The sequence below is a fragment of the Leguminivora glycinivorella genome, chromosome 26 (assembly GCF_023078275.1).
Source record: "Leguminivora glycinivorella isolate SPB_JAAS2020 chromosome 26, LegGlyc_1.1, whole genome shotgun sequence".
Taxonomy (NCBI): Eukaryota; Metazoa; Arthropoda; class Insecta; order Lepidoptera; family Tortricidae; genus Leguminivora; species Leguminivora glycinivorella.
Window position 1 is genome coordinate 6,054,008 of NC_062996.1, and position 26,371 is coordinate 6,080,378.

A 26,371-nucleotide genomic window follows, 5' to 3' on the forward strand; every position below is an offset into this window, starting at 1 on the left:
TGTCTGCCTAATCTCCATAGAAAATTTGAATTTCGCGCCATTGTTTTTGTGCCAAGATTTGGTTGACCAATTGACCATCGTCGTAACAATTTCCGGATTCTTCGGTTTCTAAAACAACGTACTTAAGTAAATATTTTTTATGCATGTAATCAAAAAGCTTAAGTTTGAGTGCAGAATAAAAATACAAGAAAAGTGACTAAAAATAATAAGATCAAAATAGTGCGCCATCATTTTTTTTTGCACTGACATTATTTCTAATACAAAAAGCCGAGAGCTTTCCATAGCAGTATCTAAACGCATCATATGTCAAAACGTTCTGTCAAATTCTTTAAAAACGATTGATGCTAAACACGTCAATTACCAAAGATTATAACCAACTACGTAAAACAAAATGCATCTTCTACCGTTTGTTAAAGTATAGTTTAGAATATTTAATCTTATATTGGTTTTGCAAAATAGCTCAGTTCGCATTGAATTTAAATGTCGATCAGCTGTAGGAATTTCGCGATTTTATATTTTAGCAATTAAATAGTAAAGTATATAAAATACGGTAAATTGTGTATAATGCGGTTTGTATCGCAACTATTTCAACCATTATTAACCATACCAAAGAATGCGAAGATCAAGAATACAGAGATAACTTGCAAGAGCCAAAAGGTGAGGTTATATTATTTTGAAATCAACAAATTCTTTGTTTTTAAATAAAATGCATAATAATTAACCTTGTATTTCTCAATTGAGACTTCAAAAATGAATCTATGCATCTAGGTTACATACATAACTTTCTATCGAGCACAATATTTCGTTTTTTTCTCAGTTTTCTTATAGACTATGCTGTACGTACTTAAGAAATAAATTTATTACATTGACCCTGAAGTCTCCAGCATCTAAATAAACTATAGAAGGAACTATAGGAAGGCTCTGACGACCGGTCTGGCGCAGTCGGTAGTGACTCTGCCTGCTACGCCGGGGTCCCGGGTTCGAATCCCGGTAAGGGCATTTATTTGTGTGATGAGCACAGATATTTGTTCCTGAGTCATGGATGTTTGCTATGTATATAAGTATTTGTGTATTATATATATCATTGTCTGAGTACCCGCAACACAAGCCATCTTGAGCTTACCGTCAATCTGTGTAAGAATGTCCTATAATATTTATTTATTTATTATTATTATTATTTATTTATTATTTTTATAATTCAGGCAGGCAGTTGAAAAAACAACTGATATGGCCTGTATCCTGGTATCTTTTTCTAGGTTTATCTCATATTATTATGTTTGTCTAATTTGTTCTTAAAACTGTTGATGTTGGGTGCTGAGCCATCTTGAGGCGTGACTACTCTGTTAGCAAAGAAGTGTCTATGTGGGTTGTTGTTTGACATGCAGAGTTTCTGTAGTTTTAAGTGGTGCCCTCTCAGTCGGGTATTGGTGTCTCTTTTGAGTATAGATTTGAAGTCTTCGAGGTCATAGTGTCCATTTATTTATTTATTTATTTATCTTGCACATAGTTTTCTAGCATTTCTCTATGATTTTAAATGAATACACAACTTATAAATCTTCCAGCTCCTACTCGAATGTGGTCTAATCCGTCCCACATCCCCCGGTTTCTTCGCCCTCCTACCTCTTGCCCGGCGCGCCTTAGACAAGCTAGAAGCTCTTGTCAAGCGACATATAGAGGCGGCTGGCGGGCAGCGGGTGTCGCTACCTGCGTTGACAGCTGCGGGGCTGTGGGAGAAGACGGGACGGATTACGGAGGAGTTGTTGAAAGTGCAGGATCGGCATGGGAAGAAGTTTGTGCTTGCCCCAGTAAGTGTTTAAAATAAGGTGGAACAAGTATTTTGACAGTTCTTTGGTTTGTTTGCACTAATAAATTCACTGTGATAAAATTATAGTGTATTCTTGCAACTTGAATATTCTTTACATCAGGGGCCCGTTTCTCGGAGCTACAAGTTACAATTTAAGGGCCCCCAGATCTAGCGTCTCACGAGTGTAGCGTCGGGCGAACTATATGGAAAAAGATGCGGCATCGGGCTTTGCCATACAGTTGGCGCAACCCTATGTAATAACAAGATATGTTATTACTGTTGAGGATGGGCAGCGTCACGGGATGAGGTGTTGTCAAATGATGAACACGAGTAGTAGGTAAAGCGTAAAGTAATGAATCTCAATCAATCTCATTTATTGTATAAAGGTGTGCCTATATATACATGTTTGGGTTGTCGCTGACTAAGCAATATGCGTTATGTCGCAGTAAACCATTGTGTTACTGCTAAACATAGAAAGTGGCTAATATGCCATTACACTACGCTCGCGAGACGCTGGATGTGGGGGGGGGCCTTACAAATGGTAGTCAATGTCTAATATTGGAAAGAGACTTCCACTTGTAACTTTCAATTTTGTTTTGAGAAATAGGCCCAAGATCATTTAGTTCAGTTTACAGTTTAAACAATATTTTCTGCTTTACCAAGCCAAGCCCTTAATTGTTAAGAGGGGCACTGGAACTTGAGTAGTTTTATGTGCTCTACCTACCCCTTTATACAGGCGTACAGGCTATTATTTATTAATCAAACAGGCAGTTATAACAACTGATAGTTGCCTGTATCCAACAATTCTTTCTTAAGATGTGTTCTTTAAATTAAGTAGTTACCTGCCGGAGGTGTGAATTTTTCCATTTTTCCTTTAATTTAAAAATATGTAATACCGCTCGCAGACTGTTATGCATGATGAAAAACAAATTTTGTGTATTAAAGTTTTACAGAAAATGTGCAACTAACTAATAATTTTCACATTATGTTTCAGACACATGAGGAAGCTATAGCAGATTTGCTGTCAGATGTTGGGCCTTTATCCTACAAACAGCTACCACTCTTATTGTATCAGGTGAGTACAATATTTTGTAACTCTAGTTTTGGAAAGGTACAGCGGGGCAAATCTCGACTGGGGGCAAATCACGGCTAGGCGACTAAAAAATAACTAATTAGTCCGTCAGTTAGATTATCAACGAATTTTAGACACGTGTTTTTTATTTTTTTCTCGTAAACGAAAAATGACGACGGTAGGTACAGTGCGTTGAAGTTTCACGTGACGTCACGCCTAGGTACAATTCCTACTTAAAAGTGACGTCACAAGCCCCCACTCCGGAACTTTGATGCTCTATATATTTGTATTTTTTCATTAATTAGAAAAAGCGAAAAATATGTGTTCAGTATTTTTGGACGATCTAACTGACGGATCTAACGCCAGCACTCCTCAACCATTTTCCCTGCAGATCGATTGACAGCTAGCCTCCTATCATCTGTTTTTCGATTCTGTTTTTTTAGACAGTAGCGTCCTCTCTGACGTTTTGGCAGAACTCAGTCGAATACCAGCCATGTTGTACGAAGTTGTAAAACCGTTGTTTGCTCTATTTGTCAAATATAGCGTCATAAAACGTATCTTAAACCACATTTTGGTCATTCTCCGACATATTTTTATATTAAAGGAAAAAATGGAAAAATTTACGCTTCCGGCGGGACTTGAACCCGCATCATTTGCAATCCGTGCAAGGCTCTTAACCAATTAAGCTACGGAAGCCACGCCGGACATCGCAAATCTTTCCATGCCTTTCCTTATGTACACACGTCTTGGGGTGACGTCTAGCGCCATCTACCGACAGACTATTACATCTTGTAACGGCACTGGAGTCTCAAGTTATATTGAGAATTCACCAGTAACAATGTGCTAACCCATACTAAATTTATTTTTAACAAGCAGAAACGTCTGCTAACGATTCTAAACATTTTTATATTAAAGGAAAAAATGGAAAAATTTACGCTTCCAATAACAATTACAATAATAATTAATAATAATAATAATTAATAATTAGTAATAATAATTTACGCTTGAGACTCCAGTGCCGTTACAAGATGTAATAGTCTGTCGGTAGATGGCGTTAGACGTCACCCCAAGATAAGATAAGATAAGATAAGCGTGGCTTCCGTAGCTTAATTGGTTAAGAGCCTTGCACGGATTGCAATTGATGCGGGTTCAAGTCCCGCCGGAAGCGTAAATTTTTCCATTTTTTCCTTTAATATAAAAATGTTTAGAATCGTTAGCAGACGTTTCTGCTTGTTAAAAATAAATTCTCCGACATATTTGTATTTTCAGATCAGCGATAAATATCGCGATGAGCTTCGTCCCAAGCATGGCGTATTACGAGCGCGCTCCTTCCGCATGCTAGACGCATACGGGGCACACACACAAGAACAAGCCACAGAAGTGTACCAACGGGTAGGAGAACAGTATAGAAGACTATTTGATACATTGAGACTGGATGTACATAAAGGTAGGCTTATCTTATACCTTTATACTATCTCGGAAACCGCTTTAACGATTTCGCCGAAATTTGTTATTTGGGGGTTTTCGGGGGTGACAAATCAATCTAGAGTCAAATCCTTAGATCCCGAAAAACGCGAATATTTGAATTTTCATGCGTTTTTCTTTCGTGTTAGTAAGCGTAAAATATGGTCGTTAATTTCGCCTACCGCGCGTCGGCTCCGCGTAGCTCGGTAGTAAGAGGTCGGTCTAATGTTTGCAGACAGATCGCAGGGGTCAGGGTTTCGAATTTTTTTATCTAAAGACGTGATATAATAAAATAGAACCGAGCAAAACTTTTTAATATTGTGTTAGAAGTCAGATTGATACATACGGGGCACACACACAAGTACAAGCCACAGAAGTGTACCAACGGGTAGGAGAACAGTATAGAAGACTATTTATTTGATACATTGAGACTGGATGTACTATCAGCTGCAAAAGTGGATGGCGAATTTATCAATGAATTCATTCATCATTTCTCCATGCACTTTTGCAGCTGATAGTACTTACATAAAGGTAGGCTTATTAATATTGTGTTAGAACACTTTAAGTTCTCGCGCTTTGTACACACACACATATTTAACCCTTAAATGCATATTGTTGCCATTTGGCTACAATGTATGTATATTTTGTATGTATGTATGTATATTTTGGCTAGTTTATAGCCAAAATATAAGCTGGAATTTTTTATTTATTTTTCTTAGATCCTACATCTCAATTACTAAATAAAAACATTATTTCCAACCATTTAAGAAAAAATGGCGGAAAAGTGTGAAAAAACTGGATGATGGTGATTTTTAGTACATGATTCAGGCAGATTTTTTCAGAGTTAGTAACTATTTTATGTTTAATCATTTTATCATAGGGGTTTCTCAAATAGTGTACCTTTTTAATAGTAGTAAAAGTTTTCTTATAATTTTACTAGTAATTATATGTTTATATAAGTAAGATTTAGCCTATTTTACTTCTAACACTGATTTAGTATTAAAATCGATGTTAAATATTTTTTTATTATTTTTCCTAGAGTCAGAAAACCATTGTCTATCACATTATTAATTTCTAGTTAAAAGAAAAAAATCATGCATTTAAGGGTTAAAGTCACATACAGGTCGAACGCGATTAATTAACATTATTTTACCTTTTTAACATTAACTAAAAGCGGATAGATTATATTTACTTGTCTACCCCGAACGTTTATATAAATTAATATCGGGTGGTTTTTTGGGTGTTTACATCTCCGGTGACATTTTGCTGGGATGTCAGTCTTCCGCGACCACGGCCAGTGCAACCTGGCCAAAACGTTGGGAAAAAAGGTAAAATAATGTTAATTAATCGCGTTCGACCGGTATGTGACTTTAAATATTTTGTTAGAAGTCAGATTGTTTCATATGCTAGATACATATGGGGCACACAGACAAGAACACAGGTTGAACAGTTTTCGAAAAAAATACGGGAAATTACGGAACCCTACACTGAGCGTGGCCCGACCCGCTCTTGGCCGGTTTTTTTTATAAATTATAATATTAACTAGCTTTTGCCCGCGGCTTCGCTCGCGTTAGAAAGAGACAAAAAGTATCCTATGTCACTTTTCATCCCTTCAACTATCTCCACTTAAAAAATCACGACAATTCATCGCTCCGTTTTGCCGTGAAAGACGGACAAACAAATAGACATACACACTTTCCCAATTTATGATATTAGTATGGATTTCAGTACCTGCGCCTTGCGGAGAGATGGGCGGTTCAGAGTCACACGAATGGCAGCTACCGGCGGCAGCGGGGGAAGACAGAGTGTCAATATGTGCAGTTTGTAGACAAGCTACTGTTGAGGAGAAATGTCAGTGTGGGGGGAGCACTGAAGCTGTTAACAGTATTGAGGTAAGCCTATAGCATAGTATAATAAAGAGTACTATCGTACAGTATGGCCACTCCCGCTCCCCGCTGAAAGTGCCTCCACGCTCTCGGTTACCTCACAGTTACCGCCCATCAAGAACGCGACCAGTCGACACATGGCGCGTAGGCATAGGTATATTTCTGGTCAGGTTTTACACATTAGGCTTAAGACTTGGTTTATCATGGTCACTTCCATCCAGTTTTGCTATATGGAGTTGTGATATGGGGTAAATCGACGAATACAAATTGGTTTGTTACTTTGATCGGAGCAAAGTTTAAGGAATCAATAGATGATATGCCAATTGTCTTTATACCGTTTATTCTGCACAGAGATATACACACATATGTTTTACACCGGTTTAAAATTTCACGATTATTTCAAACAATAACTTTTAAACCTGGACTTAATCGCGTATCACTATATTAAAACTTCACCTCCAACGTTTCGGGGACGATGTTGTCCCTTGGTCTCGGAGAAGACTAGAGATTTACCCCCTTATTCATAAACGTACTCTAAAGTTATCAAGCTGATAAAGTTGGGTAGTCCTTTTCTATCACGCCAATACGTCGGAAAGGGACAAACGGACTTTATCGGCTTGATAACTTTAGAGTACGTTTATGAATAAGGGGGTTAAAAGGTATCATATGTTTTAATCCCACAAACTCTCAATATAATTGTTTTATTTGCAGGTCGGGCACACGTTTATCCTAGGCACTAAGTACAGCGAAGCGCTAGGTGCCAACTATGTAGTGCCTAGCGGCCCCCCTCAACCGATCGTCATGTCTTGCTACGGTATAGGAATTACTAGGTAAGACATGAACCATGAACAGGTACCATGATATATAGCCTGTCAACCAAATTTTGGCAGTAGCAATGTACATCAAACTAAAGTATGGTATCCCATGAACAAAAACCAGCAATGTACGTCGAACAGCCACAGATATATTTTTTTCAAGGGGCTCGCTCCTTCCTTACGAATTAGATAATGTATTAAAAAGGGACGGATATGTGCTAGTTATTTCTCTTTTTGGTAGGGTGGAGATTTCCACAGATAAGATACAAATGACACGCGAATTTCCACCGATTTTCAAAACTAGTGTTGCTAGCCCGCGATTTTTCAAATTTGCCGCATTTTTCTAGTGACAAGATTTGGTTGACGGTCTATAACAGTCACAGCTATATAAATAAATAAATAGGTAAATATTACACGACATTCTCACACAGATTGACTGAGTCCCACGGTAAGCTCAAGAAGGCTCGTGTTGCAGGTACTCAGACAATACAAATACTTAAATACGTAGAAAACGTCCATGACTCAGGAACAAATATCTGTGCTCGTACAAATAAATGCCCTTACCGGGATTCGAACCCGGGACCGCGGCGTAGCAGGCAGGGTCACTACCGACTAGGCCAAACCGGTCGTCTATATCCTCCATTTTTTAAGGATTAAAAAAGTCTTGCGGTTGTCGTCGTGCCATTTTTAGGACAACAATTTAAAAACGAACATATTTGACTATTTTATTTAAACCACAACATCATAGATTAAATATAACAAGATCATACCATCCCATACATTAAAATGCGACCGCCTACGAACGCGCTTACACTCCACCACACATAGATGGCGCCACAAAAAATGCCTTGTTGCCACCGATTATTTGTAGATTGGCATTAAGTGTCAATTCCGAGCCGTAAATCTATGTCAAAAGTGACACTTAACGCCATCTACAAGTATAATCGAAAGCTACAAGACATTTTTTTTGTGGCGCCATCTATGTGTGGTGGAGTGTAAGCGCGGTCTTAGGCGGTCGCATTTTAATGTATGGGATGGTATGATCTTGTTATATTTAATTTATGACAACATGCACAACTATATTTCCAAGTTGTCTCATTTATATTTTCTAGAGATGACTAAAATATTTGATTAAACTTAAACTTGATGTTTCTTAATACGTTTTCAAAAAAAAACACAATAGGCTAGTTTCCTACTAGTCAAATCAGCTTCTTTTTAGAACTGTCAAACCGATTTGCTAATATGGAATTACTATGAAATACTGAGGAGTGACGTCACGGTCAATTCATTTACTTTATATCTTTCTCTTTGACTTATTAAATAGAAATTATGTTTAAACATAACGACTGTCCATATTTTTCTTCTAATTATGTGGTGCTTTATATCGTGAACTGCATAAAATATTTTACTTTAAGTATAGGAAACTAGCTTTGCATTTATAAATAAATAAATTACTTAAAATCGCCGTCAATAGAAATTATCAACAATGTAAACAAACTATTATATAAAATAACAATATTTTAGTACAATTTTATTATTTTAATGGTTGAGGATCATAATGTGAGATGAATTGATTAAATAACACATGGATGTAGCCAGTATCTGATGAGTTAGAATGGAAATTAAAGACATTTTGACTACAAGGTTTGTTTTTCACAAATTCTATTGACGGCGACTTTATGTTGTAGGTACTAAACGGACATGTTTTGCTTACAGATTACTCGCTGCCAGCCTTGAAGCCCTATCTACAGACACAGCTCTCCGGTGGCCTGAACCCATTGCCCCATATCGAGCGATTCTCATAGGCCCTAAGGTAATAAATAAAATTATAAATAAATAAATATTATAGGACATTCTTACACAGATTGCCTGAGCCCCACGGTAAGCTCAAGAAGGCTTGTGTTGTGGGTACCCAGACAACGATATATATAATATATAAATACTTATATGTATACATAGAAAACATCCATGACTCAGGAACAAATATCTGTGCTCATCACACAAATAAATGCCCATACTGGGATTCGAACCCGGGACCGTAATAATAATTAATATACTCGAAGAGTCTCGACCAACATCTCGAGAGACTCTCGCTAGGTGGCTGGATCAAGGGCCAGATGCAGAAGGCGGTGATCTTGGACACAGCGCGGATAGTTCGACGGTTCCTCTCTCTGCAGCCCTAACCACCGGCAGCTTGGGCCCTGCCCCGCTGCTGGCGGCACCCTAGGTTAGGTTTTTTATAATATGTTTATATGTTTTTATATTGTTTTGTAAGTGTTTTTTTATTTTACTTTTATACTCATATTGTAAAAAACCTAGCATAAGAAAAAAGATAAATAAAGGAAATTAATATACAACCTCCGTAATAATAATTGATATACACCGTGGTTTTTTTTGTTTTCCGTTAACCCTTTAATGCATACTGTAGCCAAATGGCTACATCTGAAATGACATATCAGTCAATGTCAATTGGGTAAGTAAAGTTTTTTGATGATAGAGGCAAATAATATATTTTTCTGATAAGATACATTGTAACATCACGGAAAGGTGGCACTTTTATTATGTACAAGCTTTTGCCCGCGGTTTCGCTCGCGTTAGAAGCTTTATAATTTTAGAACAAAACGGGACTTAATCGCGTAAACACTTACATTTATATTTGGCCCTACGTTTCGAACATCACATTATGTTCTAAAAAAATTCTATTGTTGTGATTAAATTCTATCAACGGAACGTCTGTTCTACAGCAGAAAAGCACGTGAAGCGGTTGAAATTAGAAAGCATCGAAATTTCAACCAGAATGAGGGGCAGAACAAGTGCGGGTAGTTCGAGAAACTCGCGCGGTCAGTCTACCCGTGACCACGAACATAATGTGATGTTCGAAACGTCGGGCCAAATATAAATGTAAGTGTTTACGCGATTAAGTCCCGTTTTGTTCTAAAATTATGAGTGCAAATCGTGTTAGTCTAAATCAATATAAAGTAGCTTTTTTTTTCTATTTTCTTACAATCCAGCATGCGCAAAGGCATTGTATTGCATATGTACTGAAAATGTTGTTTTTCAGTACACAGATGGTGGTTTTCTTTACGCACTAGTGCGAGAAGTGGTTCATTAGGGTACGTGCAGATGACAAGCGTTCAACGCGCGACGAACGCGCGCAAAATTTTTGTATAGTGTTCACATGACACGCGCTTGCCGGGCGTTGAACGCGCGTTGCCGCGACCGCCATGGTTCAGTCAGTAGAGTTCTTACATTTGTCGAAGATGGACGTAGAAACAGTTTTAACGGTGATATTATACCGACGGTTGAAACGACGCGCCAGAAGACGGAGATATTGGGTCCACCCAATCTTAGTGTGATACTATACAGCACGGACCACGGATGATTTTATTAATTCTGTTGCGGTACAAATTCACGAAAAAAATGTACTTTTTTGTACCTACGTTTAAAAAAATGTACCTTTATGGTTTTGGAGTTTCGACATAGGGGCAGTGGTCGTGCTAGGTAGGTACTCCCTGGCACGACCACACTATATTTAATGAGTTTGCGTGAGTAAAGCTTCGGTTTCCATTTCGGACGATTTCTGGACGACCCGATGAACCCTAAAATACGTCCATCCGCGTCGAAAGCGCGCGCTCAACTGAACGGAAACATAGAAAACCAATGATCTCAAAGCGCGCGTTGACGCGCGCTGACAACAGTCGAGCGCTAGCGCAGCGTTCAACGCGCGTATTAATAAAACGCGCGTTAGCATGTGTACAGCCTGAATAAGTTGTTATGTAGTTGTAAACGCGCGTTATCAAAACGCGCGTTGAGCGCTTGTCATCTGAACATGCTCTTAGGGTACGTTCAGATGACAAGCGTTCAACGCGCGTTGAACGCGCGCAAAATTTTTGTATAGTGTTCACATGACACGCGCTTGCCGAGCGTTGAACGCGCGTTGCCACGACCACTATGGTTCAGTCAGTAGATTTCTTACATTTGTCGAAGATGGACGTAGGAACAGTTTTAACGGTGATATTATACCGACGGTTGAAACGACGCGCCAGAAGACGGAGATATTCGGTCCACCCAATTTTGTCAACCACGCTGACTGAAAGCCATGTCATACTTGTCATATCCCATATCGCAGGACGTTTCTCTATTTCGTCTATAAATAATTCCGTATCAAAAGCTTCGGTTTCCATTTCGGACGATTTCTGGACGACCCGATGAACCCTAAAATACGTCCATCCGCGTTGAAAGCGCGCGCTCAACTGAACGGAAACATAGAAAACCAATGATCTCAAAGCGCACGTTGACGCGCGCTGACAACAGTCGAGCGCTAGCGCAGCGTTCAACGCGCGTATTAATAAAACGCGCGTTAGCATGTGTACAGCCTGAATAAGTTGTTATGTAGTTGTAAACGCGCGTTATCAAAACGCGCGTTGAGCGCTTGTCATCTGAACATGCTCTTATATGTCAGGTCGAAACTTCGGAGGGCCACCTGTACTGAAAAACGTCATACGTGCGAACGGGAAATTCGTAACTCGTGTGAGTCGTGTCTATTTAAAACACTTCCTTCGCTCATGTTTTAATTTATCGCAACTCCTTTCGAACTTCCTTTTTTCGCACTTGTATCATAATGTAATTCTGATTTATGTTACAGGAAGGTTCCAAAGAGTGGTCGGTCTACAACTCGGAGCAAATGCTAGGTCTGTTCGACAAGTTGTCTTCATTGCCGGGGCTTCGTGGTGACGTCATATACGATGACCGACACCAGATGACCGTCGGCAAACGGATACTCATGGCCGACAAGTAAGTTTACATTAATGTATTATTTAGTACAAATGAGTATTCAAACTCAGGAAAATGTGGAAAATACATACATACAATCATACATACAATCACGCCTGTATCCCATAAAGGGGTAGGCAGAGCACATGAAACTACTAAAGCTTCAGTGCCACTCTTGGCAAATAAGGGGTTGAAAGAAAACGAAACTGACATTGCAGTGACAGGTTGCCAGCCTCTCGCCTACGCCACAATTTAACCCAATCCCACAGTCGCCTTCTACGACACCCACGGGAAGAAAGGGGATGGTGAAATTCTTAACCCGTCACCACACAGGGTGGAAAATTTTACCACTAAAACTCGAACTCATAACTCTTTGAATCACTAGCCCCATCGTTCTACCAGCCACCGAGTATTTACTAAACAAGAGCTTTTCACTAGGTATAGCACTCATATTATGGCACCTAGCTAGTCTAGCGACATCTATCCTAAAAGTATCACATTTTAAATGACTACCGGAGAAAATGCAAAATACAATAGTTATTTGTTATACAAGGGAGCAAAGTTGTATTTTAACGCCGAGTGTGGAATTGAAAATCGAGCAAGTGAAAGGATTCTATAGTTGAACCACGAGCGAAGCGAGTGGTTCGAGAATAGAATCCTGAACTTGTGAGTTTTTTAACACACGAGAAGTAAAATACATTTGCACCCGAGTGTAACACATAACTTTTCCCCTCACTACAGGGAGGAAACAACGACGCAAAAAATGCGTTTATCACTGCTTCCAGTAGTTCCACAGGTGGTAAATCATCTTTATTACTAGATTCACCTACTTTTATCAATTTTAAAGCTGTTAATTTGACTTTATTCAAAGTCAAATTACTTTACCCACTAGTGGATAAAATGCGTTTTTACCCGCTGGTATTAAAGGACAAAACACGTGTTTCCGAGCTAGTGAGGGGAAAAATCATTTATTCAGCAAATGGGCCACGGGGGCACTTTTACATGTCAACATTACAGAGTATTCATTAAAGTTAAACAAATGAAATTAATAGAAATATTACCTAAAAATATTAATCATAAGCAAAGTAGCTATACACTGATATAGAATTAGAGATGTATAAAGTCTCTTAAATGTCATATTATTACTAACTATAATCAATACATAAAGAAAGCGCAAACAGATACAAAGATAAAAGAAATCTATAATACTTCAACAGTTGTAAAAGACTGAATGTTACAAGTAAAAGTATTATACTTAATCAAATAATCCATGGAGATGTATAGAGTCTCCAAGAGTCAAATTTTATAAAATTAAAATATTTAAAAGTAAAAACCTTTGTCAAACCATACAAAAAAAACACAGAAAATGAACAGCTAAATTACACATTTCAAGAGATGTACAAGTCTCTAGTTGTCAATCATTAAAGAACAAATCAAGTTTACAAAAAAATATAATCAAACGACAACAAGATCATTAAAGTAAGGAATCTATTTAAAAAAAAATAATCAAAATCTTGAACACTTGTGATCCTAAGTCGCTATTCGAGTCTTTTGAATTTTTCAACTTTTCTGAATGAAGTTTATTACATAAATATTTAGAATATACAGTAAGAGGCAAGTAACTATAGCGACGTATACTTTACACTCATAAACGCCTAAGCGACTAGCGACATCTACTGTATGAGTCAATATACAACTCGGAGCAAATGCTAGGTCTGTTCGACAAGTTGTATTCATTGCCGGGGCTTCGTGGTGACGTCATATACGACGACCGACATCAGATAACCGTCGGCAAACGGATACTCATGGCCGACAAGTAAATTCATAAAAAAAAAACAAAAGTAAAACTTGAACTCACGAGTTTGTGTCACTAGGCCATCACTCTACCAGATACTCCACCGATACTTCAGTCAATAGCAGCGATATTTTCATCAGACATGCGACATCGGTGCCTAGGCGACACATACATAACAATTATTATATGTGAGTGTGTTTAGTAAAACGTCCCACGTTGTCGGTTACCATTAAGGCGAGATTTACTTGTATCCTTATATGAATAAGCTAACAAAGCGGCTTTATAGCAATCGATAAAAAACGGGACGTTTTCCAGTGCACACTCACATATTTTCTTATTAAGTAGATTCAAAGTTTTAAAAAAGTAGGAAATATAGCTAGTATTACTCGAACTCATGACTCTGAATTACTAAGCTAAGCCATCGCTCTACCAACTGAGCTACCAAGCCTTCACTCGAAACAACAAAAATTGCCATTATAACCAGTCATTGTTACATTGCGTGAAATGTCGCTCACTCAGCGCGTAACATTCTGTCTCAACGCGACTCACTCATTCCATTCATTCACTTATTCAGTCAGTGACAGAACAGAATGCCCAGAATGGTTTTCAATGGTGGAATGGTTGGTTGGAATGTGTGACTGCGTGTATTTTAAATTTAGATAGACGTAACGTAACTAAACGCGCGTGATGGTCACTTGACAAAGTGGTTGGAATGTGCGACTTCTGGTTCGAGCGCCATCTTAGCGGTCTCGCCTTGTGAATAACCCATTTGTTTTACGCATTAAATAGCGGCCCGTGTGTGCGTGTGTTTTATATTTAGATCGAGTGCAAAATGATTTGAGCAAATAGCAATTTAAAATATTTAAAACAGTAAAATATGGACGTAACTAAACGCAAAAACGTGATGGTTACTTGACAAAATGTTTTTGAGGTTATTTTATGAAGTTTCACTTTTTCCGCGCGGAGGGACTCTACGTTTTGTTTTTTTACAAGCTTTTATTCAACTTACCTTGTTCGTATGTTAGCGTGCGTCAAAACGTAGAAGCTAAATTTGACCCACTTCCCGGTTTCCGATTGAGCTGAAATTTTGCACACATATGTAAATCACATGACAATGCAATATTATGGTATCATGGAGCTGATCTGATGATGGAGCGGAAAGGTGGCCATAGGAACTCTGTTATGAAACGTCGTACCCCCATCGAGTAAGGGGTTTTTATAAATATCTCGGGGAGCAGTAGATGACTGTTGAAAGAAAAGTACAGTCGGCAATAAAAGCTTGTGCCAAAAATGAAATTTTTGCATTATTTTATTATATTATATCTCATAACCTTACCTGTGTAGACCTTAAAGAATAACATTTATGTTAAAAAATGTCCCATATTAAAAGTTCTAATCACAGAGAACCTCCTATAGAGTGGCAGTCTTGTCATATTTGGTTCGCGATACGAGTCACCAGTGTTTGGGGTGCGAGGAGCGGGCGGGGAATGTGTTAAGCGCGCTGTGATTGGCCGTTTCAAGGACGGCGGGCAGTCGCGCCAGATGAAAAGGGACAGAAGTATGACTGTCCCTCTACTGACGCGTAAGTGGCCAATGTAAGTTGACCTATGCCGGCTCTGAATAAATTATAAATATGACTTATTTGTGGAATGTAATGCCGTCTGTTTTTAAATTTGAGCTTCTTGTTACCTTTCCACACCATTTCACACTACAGGTGGACATCTTTAAGGCATCAAAATACCCTTTTCCAATTTTTTTGTGCGAAAAACACGCGCTGCTTTCGGGTCTGTTACTTGGTCGATACTGATCGGGCACGGCGAGCGCCCGCGCTTATATCAGTGCAAATACTAGGAAGGCTGGCCACAGCGAGTCGTCTTGTAATAGATGTCTATAGGGGTTGGTCTGTGGTTCTAATACACAATTTTGTTCGCAGAATGGGCTACCCTCTGGTGATAGTTTGCGGTAAAGGAGTCTTAGAAACCCCACCACGACTCGAGCTGCATTCTCAAGGCGAAACACAGTTGCTGACGCTAGGACAACTTATGTGGGTGCTACAAGGGGGAATGAGAAAGTTGCTAATAAAATGTAAAATCAATATGTTTGTTTCATTTAATTACCTTAAATATCCGAAGAGGATCGAGTATTATAGAGCGTTACTGTCAAAGTAAAATGTGTAATCACAGTGCATAGACTGCCATCTCTCGACACAGGCTTAAAACTTTTGAACCTCAGTTTTGACAATTTGGCTCATATTCTTAGCTTGATATGTGTTAAAATGTCAAGTCCCCCAAAGGTGTAACACCATCTAGGCCTCCGTACCTTTTCCTATATGGGGTTGAGGTACTTTTTTTTCTTAGACTTTATCCGTCTATACGGAGCACAGACCAATACAACAAGACGGCCCTTACAGGGCGACTCGCGGTCACCAAGCATACGACAAATCAGGTTTATAAAAGTTTGAACGCGTGCGACACCGATCAGTAGCGCCCAAGTATACGACCCGCTAACAGTGTTCGTGTCCGCTCGGGAAAAAATCTTAAATAATCAAATTTGGTTGCAAACAATGGTCTCTTGCAGCATAAAGTGGTGTGGCAAGTCTTCTAACACTTCTACATATAAAAAAGATGGAATAACATTCCACAGTTAAGTCAAATTAATTATTTTGTTGAATATTGTTTATTATCCGCGGAGTTCATTTATACTGGTCAATATGGTTGTACTGAGCGGCGCCGCGGCGCGTCCATCCCTTTTTGCCTAGTTAACAATGCGATATGCTATCCCTTTCACGTAAACGACTAGGGATGGGGCCATGTTAGTTTATGTCTGTTGCGGGAACTTCGTACTACCGTTCGTACCATGTGCTACCATTTTATGAAATATAAAAGAAAGCAGATTTGTAAATGTTAATAATTATCTAGAATCTGTAGAGTCTGTAGTGTTATTTAGTTGATTGATTAGTTTAGAATATTTAGTTGGTAATTTAACTTAGTAAACGTAAGTAAAAATGAACAGTTTAGTTATTAGTTACTAGAATGATTTTTATTGAGGTGCTATCACAACCATCATCCTTCTTGCGTTATCCCGGCATCGGCATTCGCCACGGCTCATGGGAGCCTGGGGTCCGCTTTGGAAACTAATCCCAAGATTTGGCGTAGGCACTAGTTTTATGAAAGCGACTGCCATCTGACCTTCCAACCCGAAGGGTAACTAGGCCTTATTATAATTTAATTATAATATTATAATTTGTTGCAAAACAAATTCACCACAGTACTGGTACCGGTACCATTGTCTATAATAGACATGTCCCATTCCCATCCCTACGGTTAATCGTAAAGGCGCGCCATTATTTGAAACGACCAATGGCAGCACCGTGCGCGCCCGCCTCACCCCGCAAGGATTGGTGATTTGCGTCTCGAACAATATCGCTTGCATTAGGCTTCTAGTGGGGTGTTCTGTGATACGGAGTTACATAAGTCTTTGCCTTATCTTAAATCTGCGGGGGCCCTTACGGATACACTTCGACCCATCGGGATATTTTGTTCAATTACCCCCTACGATCCTAAGATCCTTCAGCTATTCAGGAGCTTCTCGCCCATCTCCACGTATCGGATGATGAGGCTCATGGCTTTCTGAAATCCTTTGGTACCAGGTAGCCTGCTCCAAAGTTCTTCATTCTTTGTCTGGCGAGGGCGTGACATTCACGCTTTAGATGTCTGACGGTCTCTTCCTCTTCGCCACACATGCGACAATCAGTGTTGTCAGCGTGTCCCATCTTGCCCAAAATTCCTTTGATCCCGTAATGGGCTGTGAACACCCCCGTTATAATTTCGGCCCGTTATAAGCTCGTACTACTCGAGAGCTGGGGGGCTACCATGAAGTGCTAAAGCCGTTCAGTTTAGGTTGAGAGAGAGGGACGGAGCTATTGAACTGCTATAGCTTCGTCCCTTTCTCTCAACCTAAACTGAACGTCTTTAGTACGTCATGGTAACCCCCCTGATCGGCCGTTTTCGGTCCGAGTCAGTCGGTTCTGGTTCGGTTGCGGTCGGATCACACGGATCGCTTTGCTGTCATATGCTAGTTTCCTATTAGTCAAATCAGCTTCTTTTTAAGAACTGTCAACACTATTTGCGGATATGGGATTACTATGACATACTGAGGAGTGACGTCACGGTCAATTCATTTACTTTATATCTTTCTCTTTGAGTTATTAAATAGAAATTATGTTTAAACATAACTAAGGTCCATATTTTTCTTCTAATAATGTGGTGCTTTATTTCGTGCCTTGCATAATATATTTTATTTTAAGTATAGGAAACTAGCCTATTGTCACTTCTCGGCTCTTCGCTCCTTTCGCTCCCATTCTGTTGCGCGTGTGTGAGTGTACTAAATGTACTAGAGAACAGAATCATTTGGGCGTAGTTCGGTCTAGAACAGTGCAGGGAATCGTGTCTTTTGTACTATTAGTACATAGTATAAACAAGTATGTATAATATTGGAATGAATCTACGAGCGTAAAAATACGTTGGTCTGAAATCATCTATGTTATAAGGAAAATCTGTAAGCGTCCATAGCCTACGGTGAGCGCTTTCCATAAAGCCGTCACTGATAATGAATTATAAAAAAAATCGTATACACTCGGCTACGATTTATTTAGTGAAACAAGAATAACCATCCAACCAAAACCATAATATGTAGGTACACCTATGTTCGACGAATAAAAAATAAACTAGTAGGCCACGTCGTTTGGCTAGTCTGTGGGTAACCCCGCTGATATAGCCCGGCAACCCTCAAATCAAGACCGATCTTCAAGAGTAAACCCATTTATAATAATAATAAAAAAACCGGCCATGAGCGTGTCGGGCCACGCTCAGTTCCGTAGTTTTCCCTATTTTTCTCTAAAACTACTGAACCTATCAAGTTCAAAACAATTTTCCTGGAAATTGTTTATAAAGTTCTACTTTTGTGATTTTTTTCATATTTTTTAAACTTATGGTTCAAAAGTTAGAGGGGGGGGGACACATTTTTTTTACTTTAGGAGCGATTATTTCCGAAAATATGAGCATTATCAAAAAATGGTTATAGTAAACCCATATTCATTTTTAAATACCTATCCAACAATATATCACACGTTAGGGTTGAAATAAAAATAAAAACACTCCCCACTTTACGTGTAGGGGGTTACCCTAATAAAATATTTTTTTCCACTTTTTATTTTTGCACTTTGTCGGCGCGATTGATTTACATATTGGTACCTAATTTTAGCTTTCTAGTGCCAAAGGTCACTGAGATTATCCACGGACGGACGGACGGACAGACATGGCGAAACTATAAGGGTTCCTAGTTGACTACGGAACCCTAAAAACGATGTGGTACAGTACAGTATGTAATTCATAACAGGAAAGAGGTGTAGTGACCGCAATTCTTTCTATGATAGTATTCATAGTATAGCTACGTAACATAATCTAAGAGGTAGACCACGACTTTATGATTAGAGCCATCTGATAAGATTATTCGAAGATAGCATCTAAGAGGATATCCCGTAGTTTGTCACGACGTATTCGAAGAGCCTACTGCGAACGTTCGAAATGTTACTTCTCTATCGCACATGTAAATTCGTACTTAAGTGTGACAGGAAGGTAACGTCGAACGTATTTCGCGGTAGGACCTTTGAGACTTAATCTAGTGGTGGCGCTAGAGAAATTACATCTAACATCTAAGTAGCTGTATCTCATTGAAATAATCAAAGTATCAACTCATGCCGTTTCTAAATCTAAAGAGAGGTAGCAAATCTTGTCACTAAAATAAGGCGGCAGTAAAATGTTGAAATTTTCCATTACAATTAAAATCCTTGGCTGCAAGTACCGTACAATCGGCATACATGAAGGTTCTAATAAACCAGAGATTATGGATTTATATATGTGGTTTGTGAATAAACTAAGAATAAGTAGGTATCAATCACGCTATTAGCGCTTAAAATAGCAATAACAGTAAAATCACATATCTTAGCGCTATGCTAAAGTACTTTCGAAGGCAATTAGCACTCCGCAGGCATACACCGTCCAAGTACCAAAGTATGCGTAACTTTTTTTCAACGCAACCCAAAGCGCGCCAGTCGACGGTTGACTGGCATCCGTGGCTGCCGCGCGCTCTGAAAAAAAAAATTAACTGTCAAAATATTTTATTTTTAATTTCGTGTGTTGGACTTTGGGGTAAAACTAGGTAAGCGTTAATTTTATATTTTTGTTGTAGCGCTATTTATTTTGATTTCAAATTATTTGAGTTTGTAGTTAAGTTAAAGTAATAAGTAACAACCGGTTAGGCTAGTTAGTGGTCAGACAAAAAGTTTGGTAATTGATTTGTACTACTCATTGCGGGTCACTTGTGATTTAAACGGTTTATATTATGATTTATAGGCGAGAAAAACTAGGAAAGATATACAATAGTTATAAAACAAATACGTTTTCAGTGAATAAAAAAATGTTCAATTTTTTTTTACTGTTACTAATTTATAATGAATAAATCGTCGTATTTGATTTACAAATAAAAAATACTATACTTGTTTAATATTATAAGACTTTAAAAAATGGACTTTTTTATTGATCCACTAACACGAACGAGTGCCTATATTCAAGAGGTGATCAAATCAAAAAGGTTTTCCTTATGTGCACAAAACAACACACAAAAAGACCTTCACTACACGTACAATTTTTTCTATTAGAAAAAAATGTGCAATTTGCAACGCAAATAAAAGCACGAAACTCCTACATATTTGTTTGGTTATTAATGTGAATATGAAGCTAATGACCCGTTATAAAAACCATTAACATATACCATCATCATGCATAATATACATATATGAATAATTTATGTTTCCGGAATATCTGCAACCAATAAATCAGGATATTGATATTTGATCAAAATGCAGTTATCCTAATAGCTTGTGAATTTACGAAACCTACTTGCGCAAGTAAGTACACAAACTTTTGAAACTTACCTAATACTTTTAGACTATTGCAAACTATTGACATATTTGTCATTAGGTACATTACTTACTAATTTTTATTGTAACTAGACTGCAAGTAAATAGTCGGTAAGTTTGATAATAGTTTTGATAAGTTTGAACTCTACAGAGTTCATCTTTGGATGAATCGTTTCGTTATTTCGTTTATTTTATTTATTCACACTTTTATATAAGTCAATCTATTCTCTTTCTGTAGCAATTCGCGCCTGTAATGATACCTCGGTTGTAATTTGATTTCCTACGGGACAGGCATTGCCTAGCGTAGGAATCACGCCAACTATTGGTAAGGCACAAAGGGTTTGCTTTTCAAATTCAAAGTTCTGTAATTAAATTCTGTGTATATTGTATATGAATTTGTAAAGTTGAATAAATATGTTTTATGTTTTTTTATATGTTTTATGTTTATGCTGATAGGTACGGAGCAAGACTCCATCTTAATCAAACAATTAAATCGTCATGGTTCTATAATAAAAAACCGGCCAAGTGCGAGTCGGGCTCGCGCACAAAGGGTTCCGTAGCAGCAAATATAATAAACCAATAACTTAACCAAAATTACAGTTAAATCAACCTATCTCAAAAACTATAAGAGATACTTTGATCAAACCAAAAATCGTTGAAAGAGTTAATTAGCATGCATCACCTCTATTTTTTTTAGAATTTTATACCCCGTAGTTATAAAAATAGAGGGGGGGGGACATACTTTTTACGACTTTGAGAGCTGATATCTCAAAAACCGTTCACTTTAAGAAAAATGTTTTTTAGAAAACTTTATATCATTTTAAAAGACCTTTCCATTGATACCCCACACGGGTATGTACATCGAAAAAAAATTTTCATCCCTCAGTTACATGTATGGGGGCCCCACCCCCAATTCTTTTTTTTACTATTTAGTGTCATAATTTTGTAGCGGTTCATACAACACATATTCCCATCAAATTTCATCACTGTAGTACTTATAGTTTCCGAGTAAATCGGCTGTGACAGACGGACAGACGGACAGACGGACAGACGGACAGACGGACATGACGAAACTATAAGGGTTCCGTTTTTGCCATTTTGGCTACGGAACCCTAATAAAAAAGTACGTGCATCGCTTAGCCTTGAGGTTTACTCAACTTACCGTGACCTTAAGTTTATAATTATAAGATTAAGTTTAATCTGGTTTACAAATTCAGATAAACACCCAGAACGGATAAATCTAAATGTTGTGTGTTTAAAGTTCAAATTCTAATAACAATAAAGAAAAATTAAGTAACAGAAAATGTCTTAGAATAAATAAATTTAAGTACCTATAGTTATATCAAAAAGCAAGTACTTATATCCGATCAGAATCAGAACACGTCTACTAAAAAAAAATAGATGCGAGGATATCCCATATAAAACTTGATTACTCGTTTTTTCTACTGACAAAATATATTTATTTTGTCACTTTAGCCGCGACAATTTATTTAGAGTGCCTATATTAGGAAATAGAAGAGTTGTAGAATGTATTAGACCCCATATATTTGACGACTATTCTCTGACAGCACAGATTCTAACGATGGCTGTGCAAAAAATCATTACCCACGTAAAATTGTATGGCCATTGTACATTAGCACACCCTTGCGGTTTAGGTAAGGCTATTGTTCAATCAAGGGAACTGCCGTAAACTGGTAATGTTGTTAGAATTCGGCGCGCGTGTTGCTGATAACAATCACAAAAAGTTATCTGAGATTGAAGAGCGTGACTTGATGCATTTTTTTGATTTTTTGAGTTGTCGGTTTTTTTTTGCTTTAAGGGGTTTTGTGGGTTTAAAATCGTGTGAGGTTCCGGTATGAAAAAAATATGATATGTATAGTAATTAACACTTACACGCGACTCATAGTCCGTTTTCACATTAGGTATCCGATCCGATAACGGATGTCGGAAAAAATTCAATGGAAAGAATCCAAGATGGCGCCTGTAATGTATGGGATATCGGTCCTACATCCGATATCGGATCGGGATATGAAAATGAACTTAAACCCATTTTATTTTAAGAAAGTCTATTAACAACACATCCATACATCATGTTTTCGTCTCTAGTAAGTTAATAACGGAAACATTATTACCTTTTTAATTACATGACACGTCAAGTATTAGCTTTCTCGCATTTGATTAAAGTTTGATTACAATCTTTCTTTACTTGCCTACTTTTTTTACTATCCACACTTTAAAACTCTAGGTCCATAGGGTCCCAGCGCGAACAAGTTGTTCACAGAAATCGCGAAGCGTCTGGTTGAGATACTGGTGACCGAAGAGCTGGCGACTTCCTCGCACAACGTATCAGCATTGCGATACAGCGAGGAAATGTCGCCAGTATCCTTGGTACAATACCTCAAGGGCCTATTTTAGACATTAGCTAGCTTTTAAATTTAGTCTTAGTTTCTTATATAATTATGTAAATATGTTCATGTAAATAACGAGTTTTAACGAGCCCAGCAGTGGGACACAATTTTAATAGCTTATAAATTGTGTCCCACTGCTGGGCAAAGGCCTCCCCTGTTTTCCGCCACTCGTCACGGCTTTATGCATGGTCCAGCCTGCCGCCACAAAATGAGTGCTTATCCACCAATCAGCTGTGGAATCCGTTCGCACTAGCGCTATGCTTTGTGGAACAATGAACATGATTGATGCACCTATATCAAGCACATCCACATCTCTGGTGGAAAGGCACCCTTACTTTCCTTTTTAATTTCCGCCATCTTTGATGACGTCGCCTAAAATAATAATCTTATCGGAATTTCTGTGGACATTTCAGATGAAATAGTCAATTAACAAGGGAGTATTTTACGGATAGGGCGTAGGTATCTACATGTTTGAACTTACAACCACTTTTGAAGTTAGACGCTCAAATTAAGACGATACTCCTGTATCGTATTTCGCTCCTGCGAAAGTACTAAAATAGAAAGGAACCCTCCTTTTAATTAGGGAATTCTAGTTTAATATATCTACTAGTGTTATTAACTAGATTTATCCAAAAAAAATGTCCATTAAGAACAACTCAGTTAAAAGATATTGCGAAAAAATTTTTAAAATCGAGGTTCAGCTCTCGACTGTTTCCTCCTTCAAAACTTAATCAATCGTACCGAAATTTGAGAATCTGAATAACAATGATATAATCTATGTTAGACCGTTTAGTTTTTTTTGCTAAATGGCACCAATTTTGACTACCACACCTTTTTTTGCGCCATAATCAATAAGGCCATTTTTGGGAATTTATGATGGGCTCTAGCGTCTTTAAAAATAAGAATATCAAAAAAATCAAAACGGTCCGACACAGATAAAAATAATATTAATCTGGGTTGAAGAAATCATTGCTCTATCTTCAAAACCCAGGGAGGAAATAGTCGAGAGCGTTTGTATGGAGAATTGACCACTCCTGTATCGTCTTAAACAACAAACATACAAAGAAGCATCACACGCTCATAGATTACACAGCCTTGAAAGTAGACACACCAATCATGTCCGACTGCAATTCACATTGAGACGTGCACCGCGGGTCATTGCCCTACATACTGGTCAACACGCGGTTCTAAAACGCTGTAAACGCCGTTAATTTGGTACTGAGATTGGACCATTCGTTTTGGGTCATTTGATTTGGCAGGATGATTTGTAAAGAGTGGGGTTACAATTTTTAATATCCAGTAAATGTGAGTGTGCTAGGGAAAACGTACCACTTTGTCCATTGGTAAAAAGCCGCTTTATCAGTTTATTCATATAAATATCCATCCATCCAAAGGGTATCCATCTGCATATATCACTCCTCAAATCAAAGAAAAAACGCGAGGATCTTTTCGTCGACAGCCTACTTTATGCCGATGACGCAGCCTTTGTTGCTACCTCCGAAAGTGAGCTCCAGTTAATGATGGATCAATTCTCCAAGGCCTGTTCCCTGTTTGCCATGTCCATCAACACCAAGAAAACGGTTGTATTAGCACAAGGTGTTAGTTTAGTCCCACAGATTTTACTCAATGGCACGCAGTTGGAGGTGGTTGATCGGTTTTGCTACCTAGGTTCGACCATAACTGACAATCTCTCGCTCGATGCAGAGGTTGACATTCGCATCGGCAAGGCAGCTACTACTTTCGGGAAGCTTCGTGCTCGAGTGTGGCAAAACAGACTCCTGACTACTAAGACCAAGGTACTGGTCTTTCAGGCTTCTGTATTGAGCGTACTCTTGTACGGAGCCGAGACCTGGACGACGTATGCCAAAGTCGAACGCCGTGTCAACTCATTCTATATGCGCTGCCTGCGTAGGATCTTGGGCATATCATGGCAAGACAGGGTGACAAACCAGAGGGTTCTAGAAATCGCACAGCTACCCAGTCTGACCGCGCTTCTCAAACAGAGGCGACTGCGTTGGCTGGGGCATGTGCACAGGATGGAACCCTCCCGTTTACCACGCCGTGTTCTTGTAGGCGAAGTAGCGAATGCCAAAAGAGATGTTGGGAGACCATTGCTTCGCTTCAAAGACTGCGCTAAGAGGGACATGGCAGCCTTTAAAATCGACTACCAAAACTGGGAGAAGCTTGCGGAGAAGCGGACGGAGTGGCGAAAGTGCGTTGGAGATGGTCGCAAGTTCGTCGATGAGACCTGGGGGGTTACCATGACGTGCATAAGCCGTTCAGTTTAGGTTGAGAGAGAGGGACGGAGCTATGTAACTGCTATAGCTGTGTCCCTTTCTCTCAACCTAAACTGAACGTCTTTAGTACATCATGGTAACCCCCCTGGTTTGCGAAACTTGCTGACAAAAGGGAAAGAAGACACCATAGCGAAACGTCGCAATCGGTTGGAAGCTTCCCTTGTCAGATGTGTGGCAAAATGTGTCGCTCTCGGATAGGTCTCTTTAGTCATCAAAAGCGATGTCTTTCGGACATTGCACCATAAATCGTCTGAAATAGACGCTAAGGCCATATATATATAAATATACAAGCAAATCTCGCCTTAATGGTAACCGACAAAGTGGGACGTTCTACTAAACACACTCACAAATTTGGTACAAATACTGTTTCAAAAGAGGCAATAGGAGTGGTATTTTTGCCATATTTTTGCATAAAAATGTTTACAACGCAGATTAATATTAAAAAAAATATATCTTCAGGTTTTTTTTCTAAGGCCCACCAACCACTTAACTCAGGGTTAGTGGGCTGTCAACTGTCAAATTCCATATAAGATGGTGGGTTAACACCTTCCGTGGTTAACACTCGAGTTAACTCTCCATTTTCGTTGGTGCTAGTGGCCCTAACGCCGTGGCTTGCGTGGGCGACGGTCGCGCGATGGTCGCGCGACGGCGATGCGACGCATACGAAATCAAACCTTATCGATATGGAAGTGGAAGTATGAGACGCGACGGCGACGGTCGCGCGACCGTCGCCCACGCAAGACACGGCGTAAGACGGTGAAAATCAAGGTGATATTGATTTGTTCATGCAGTGACAATGACTTTATTTCATTTGTCATTTCTGCAGTAATCAATGTTTGAACGAAGGACCAACATCCTAAAATTGGGGAATACCTTACTTACTCATAAAACATTACTGACAGGCTTTTAATGACTATAGTAGATATAGAGGTAAATAGTGTTCCTAAGCGGCAACCCACATAGGCGACGCACGTCGTAAGACGCGGAACGGACGTCAGCGCCGCGAGTGTAAAATAAATAAGCTTTTTTTTGCAAAAAAATCATTTTTGGCACAAGCTTTTATCGCCGACTGTACCTT

General features: G+C 38.8%; 2 protein-coding genes across 2 annotated transcripts in view; both read left to right on the forward strand.

The window, feature by feature from the left end:
* Positions 1-499: 499 nt before the first annotated feature.
* Positions 500-25,069, forward strand: LOC125240122 (probable proline--tRNA ligase, mitochondrial). Its single transcript, XM_048147969.1, has 11 exons — positions 500-657; positions 1,563-1,805; positions 2,799-2,879; positions 4,146-4,323; positions 6,069-6,232; positions 6,938-7,056; positions 8,758-8,854; positions 11,687-11,835; positions 15,543-15,707; positions 24,456-24,854; positions 25,000-25,069. The coding sequence occupies exons 1-11, from the start codon at positions 565-567 to the stop codon at positions 25,067-25,069; spliced, it is 1,758 nt and encodes a 585-aa protein (XP_048003926.1). The 5' UTR covers positions 500-564.
* Positions 19,675-26,371, forward strand: part of LOC125239867 (GILT-like protein 1) — a 35,203-nt gene continuing 28,506 nt past the window's right edge. Inside the window, exon 1 of the mRNA XM_048147593.1 lies at positions 19,675-19,828. The gene's annotated coding sequence lies outside the window, so the exon portion shown is untranslated. The remainder of the gene's footprint in view (positions 19,829-26,371) is intronic.

Bases quoted from the DNA above. Each gene is read 5' to 3' on its own strand.
- LOC125240122 (XM_048147969.1), top strand. From the start codon at position 565: ATGCGGTTTGTATCGCAACTATTTCAACCATTATTAACCATACCAAAG. The intron at 2,880-4,145 runs GTGAGTACAATA...TTGTATTTTCAG, and splicing joins TACCACTCTTATTGTATCAG to ATCAGCGATAAATATCGCGA. The intron at 11,836-15,542 runs GTAAGTTTACAT...TTTTGTTCGCAG, and splicing joins CGGATACTCATGGCCGACAA to AATGGGCTACCCTCTGGTGA.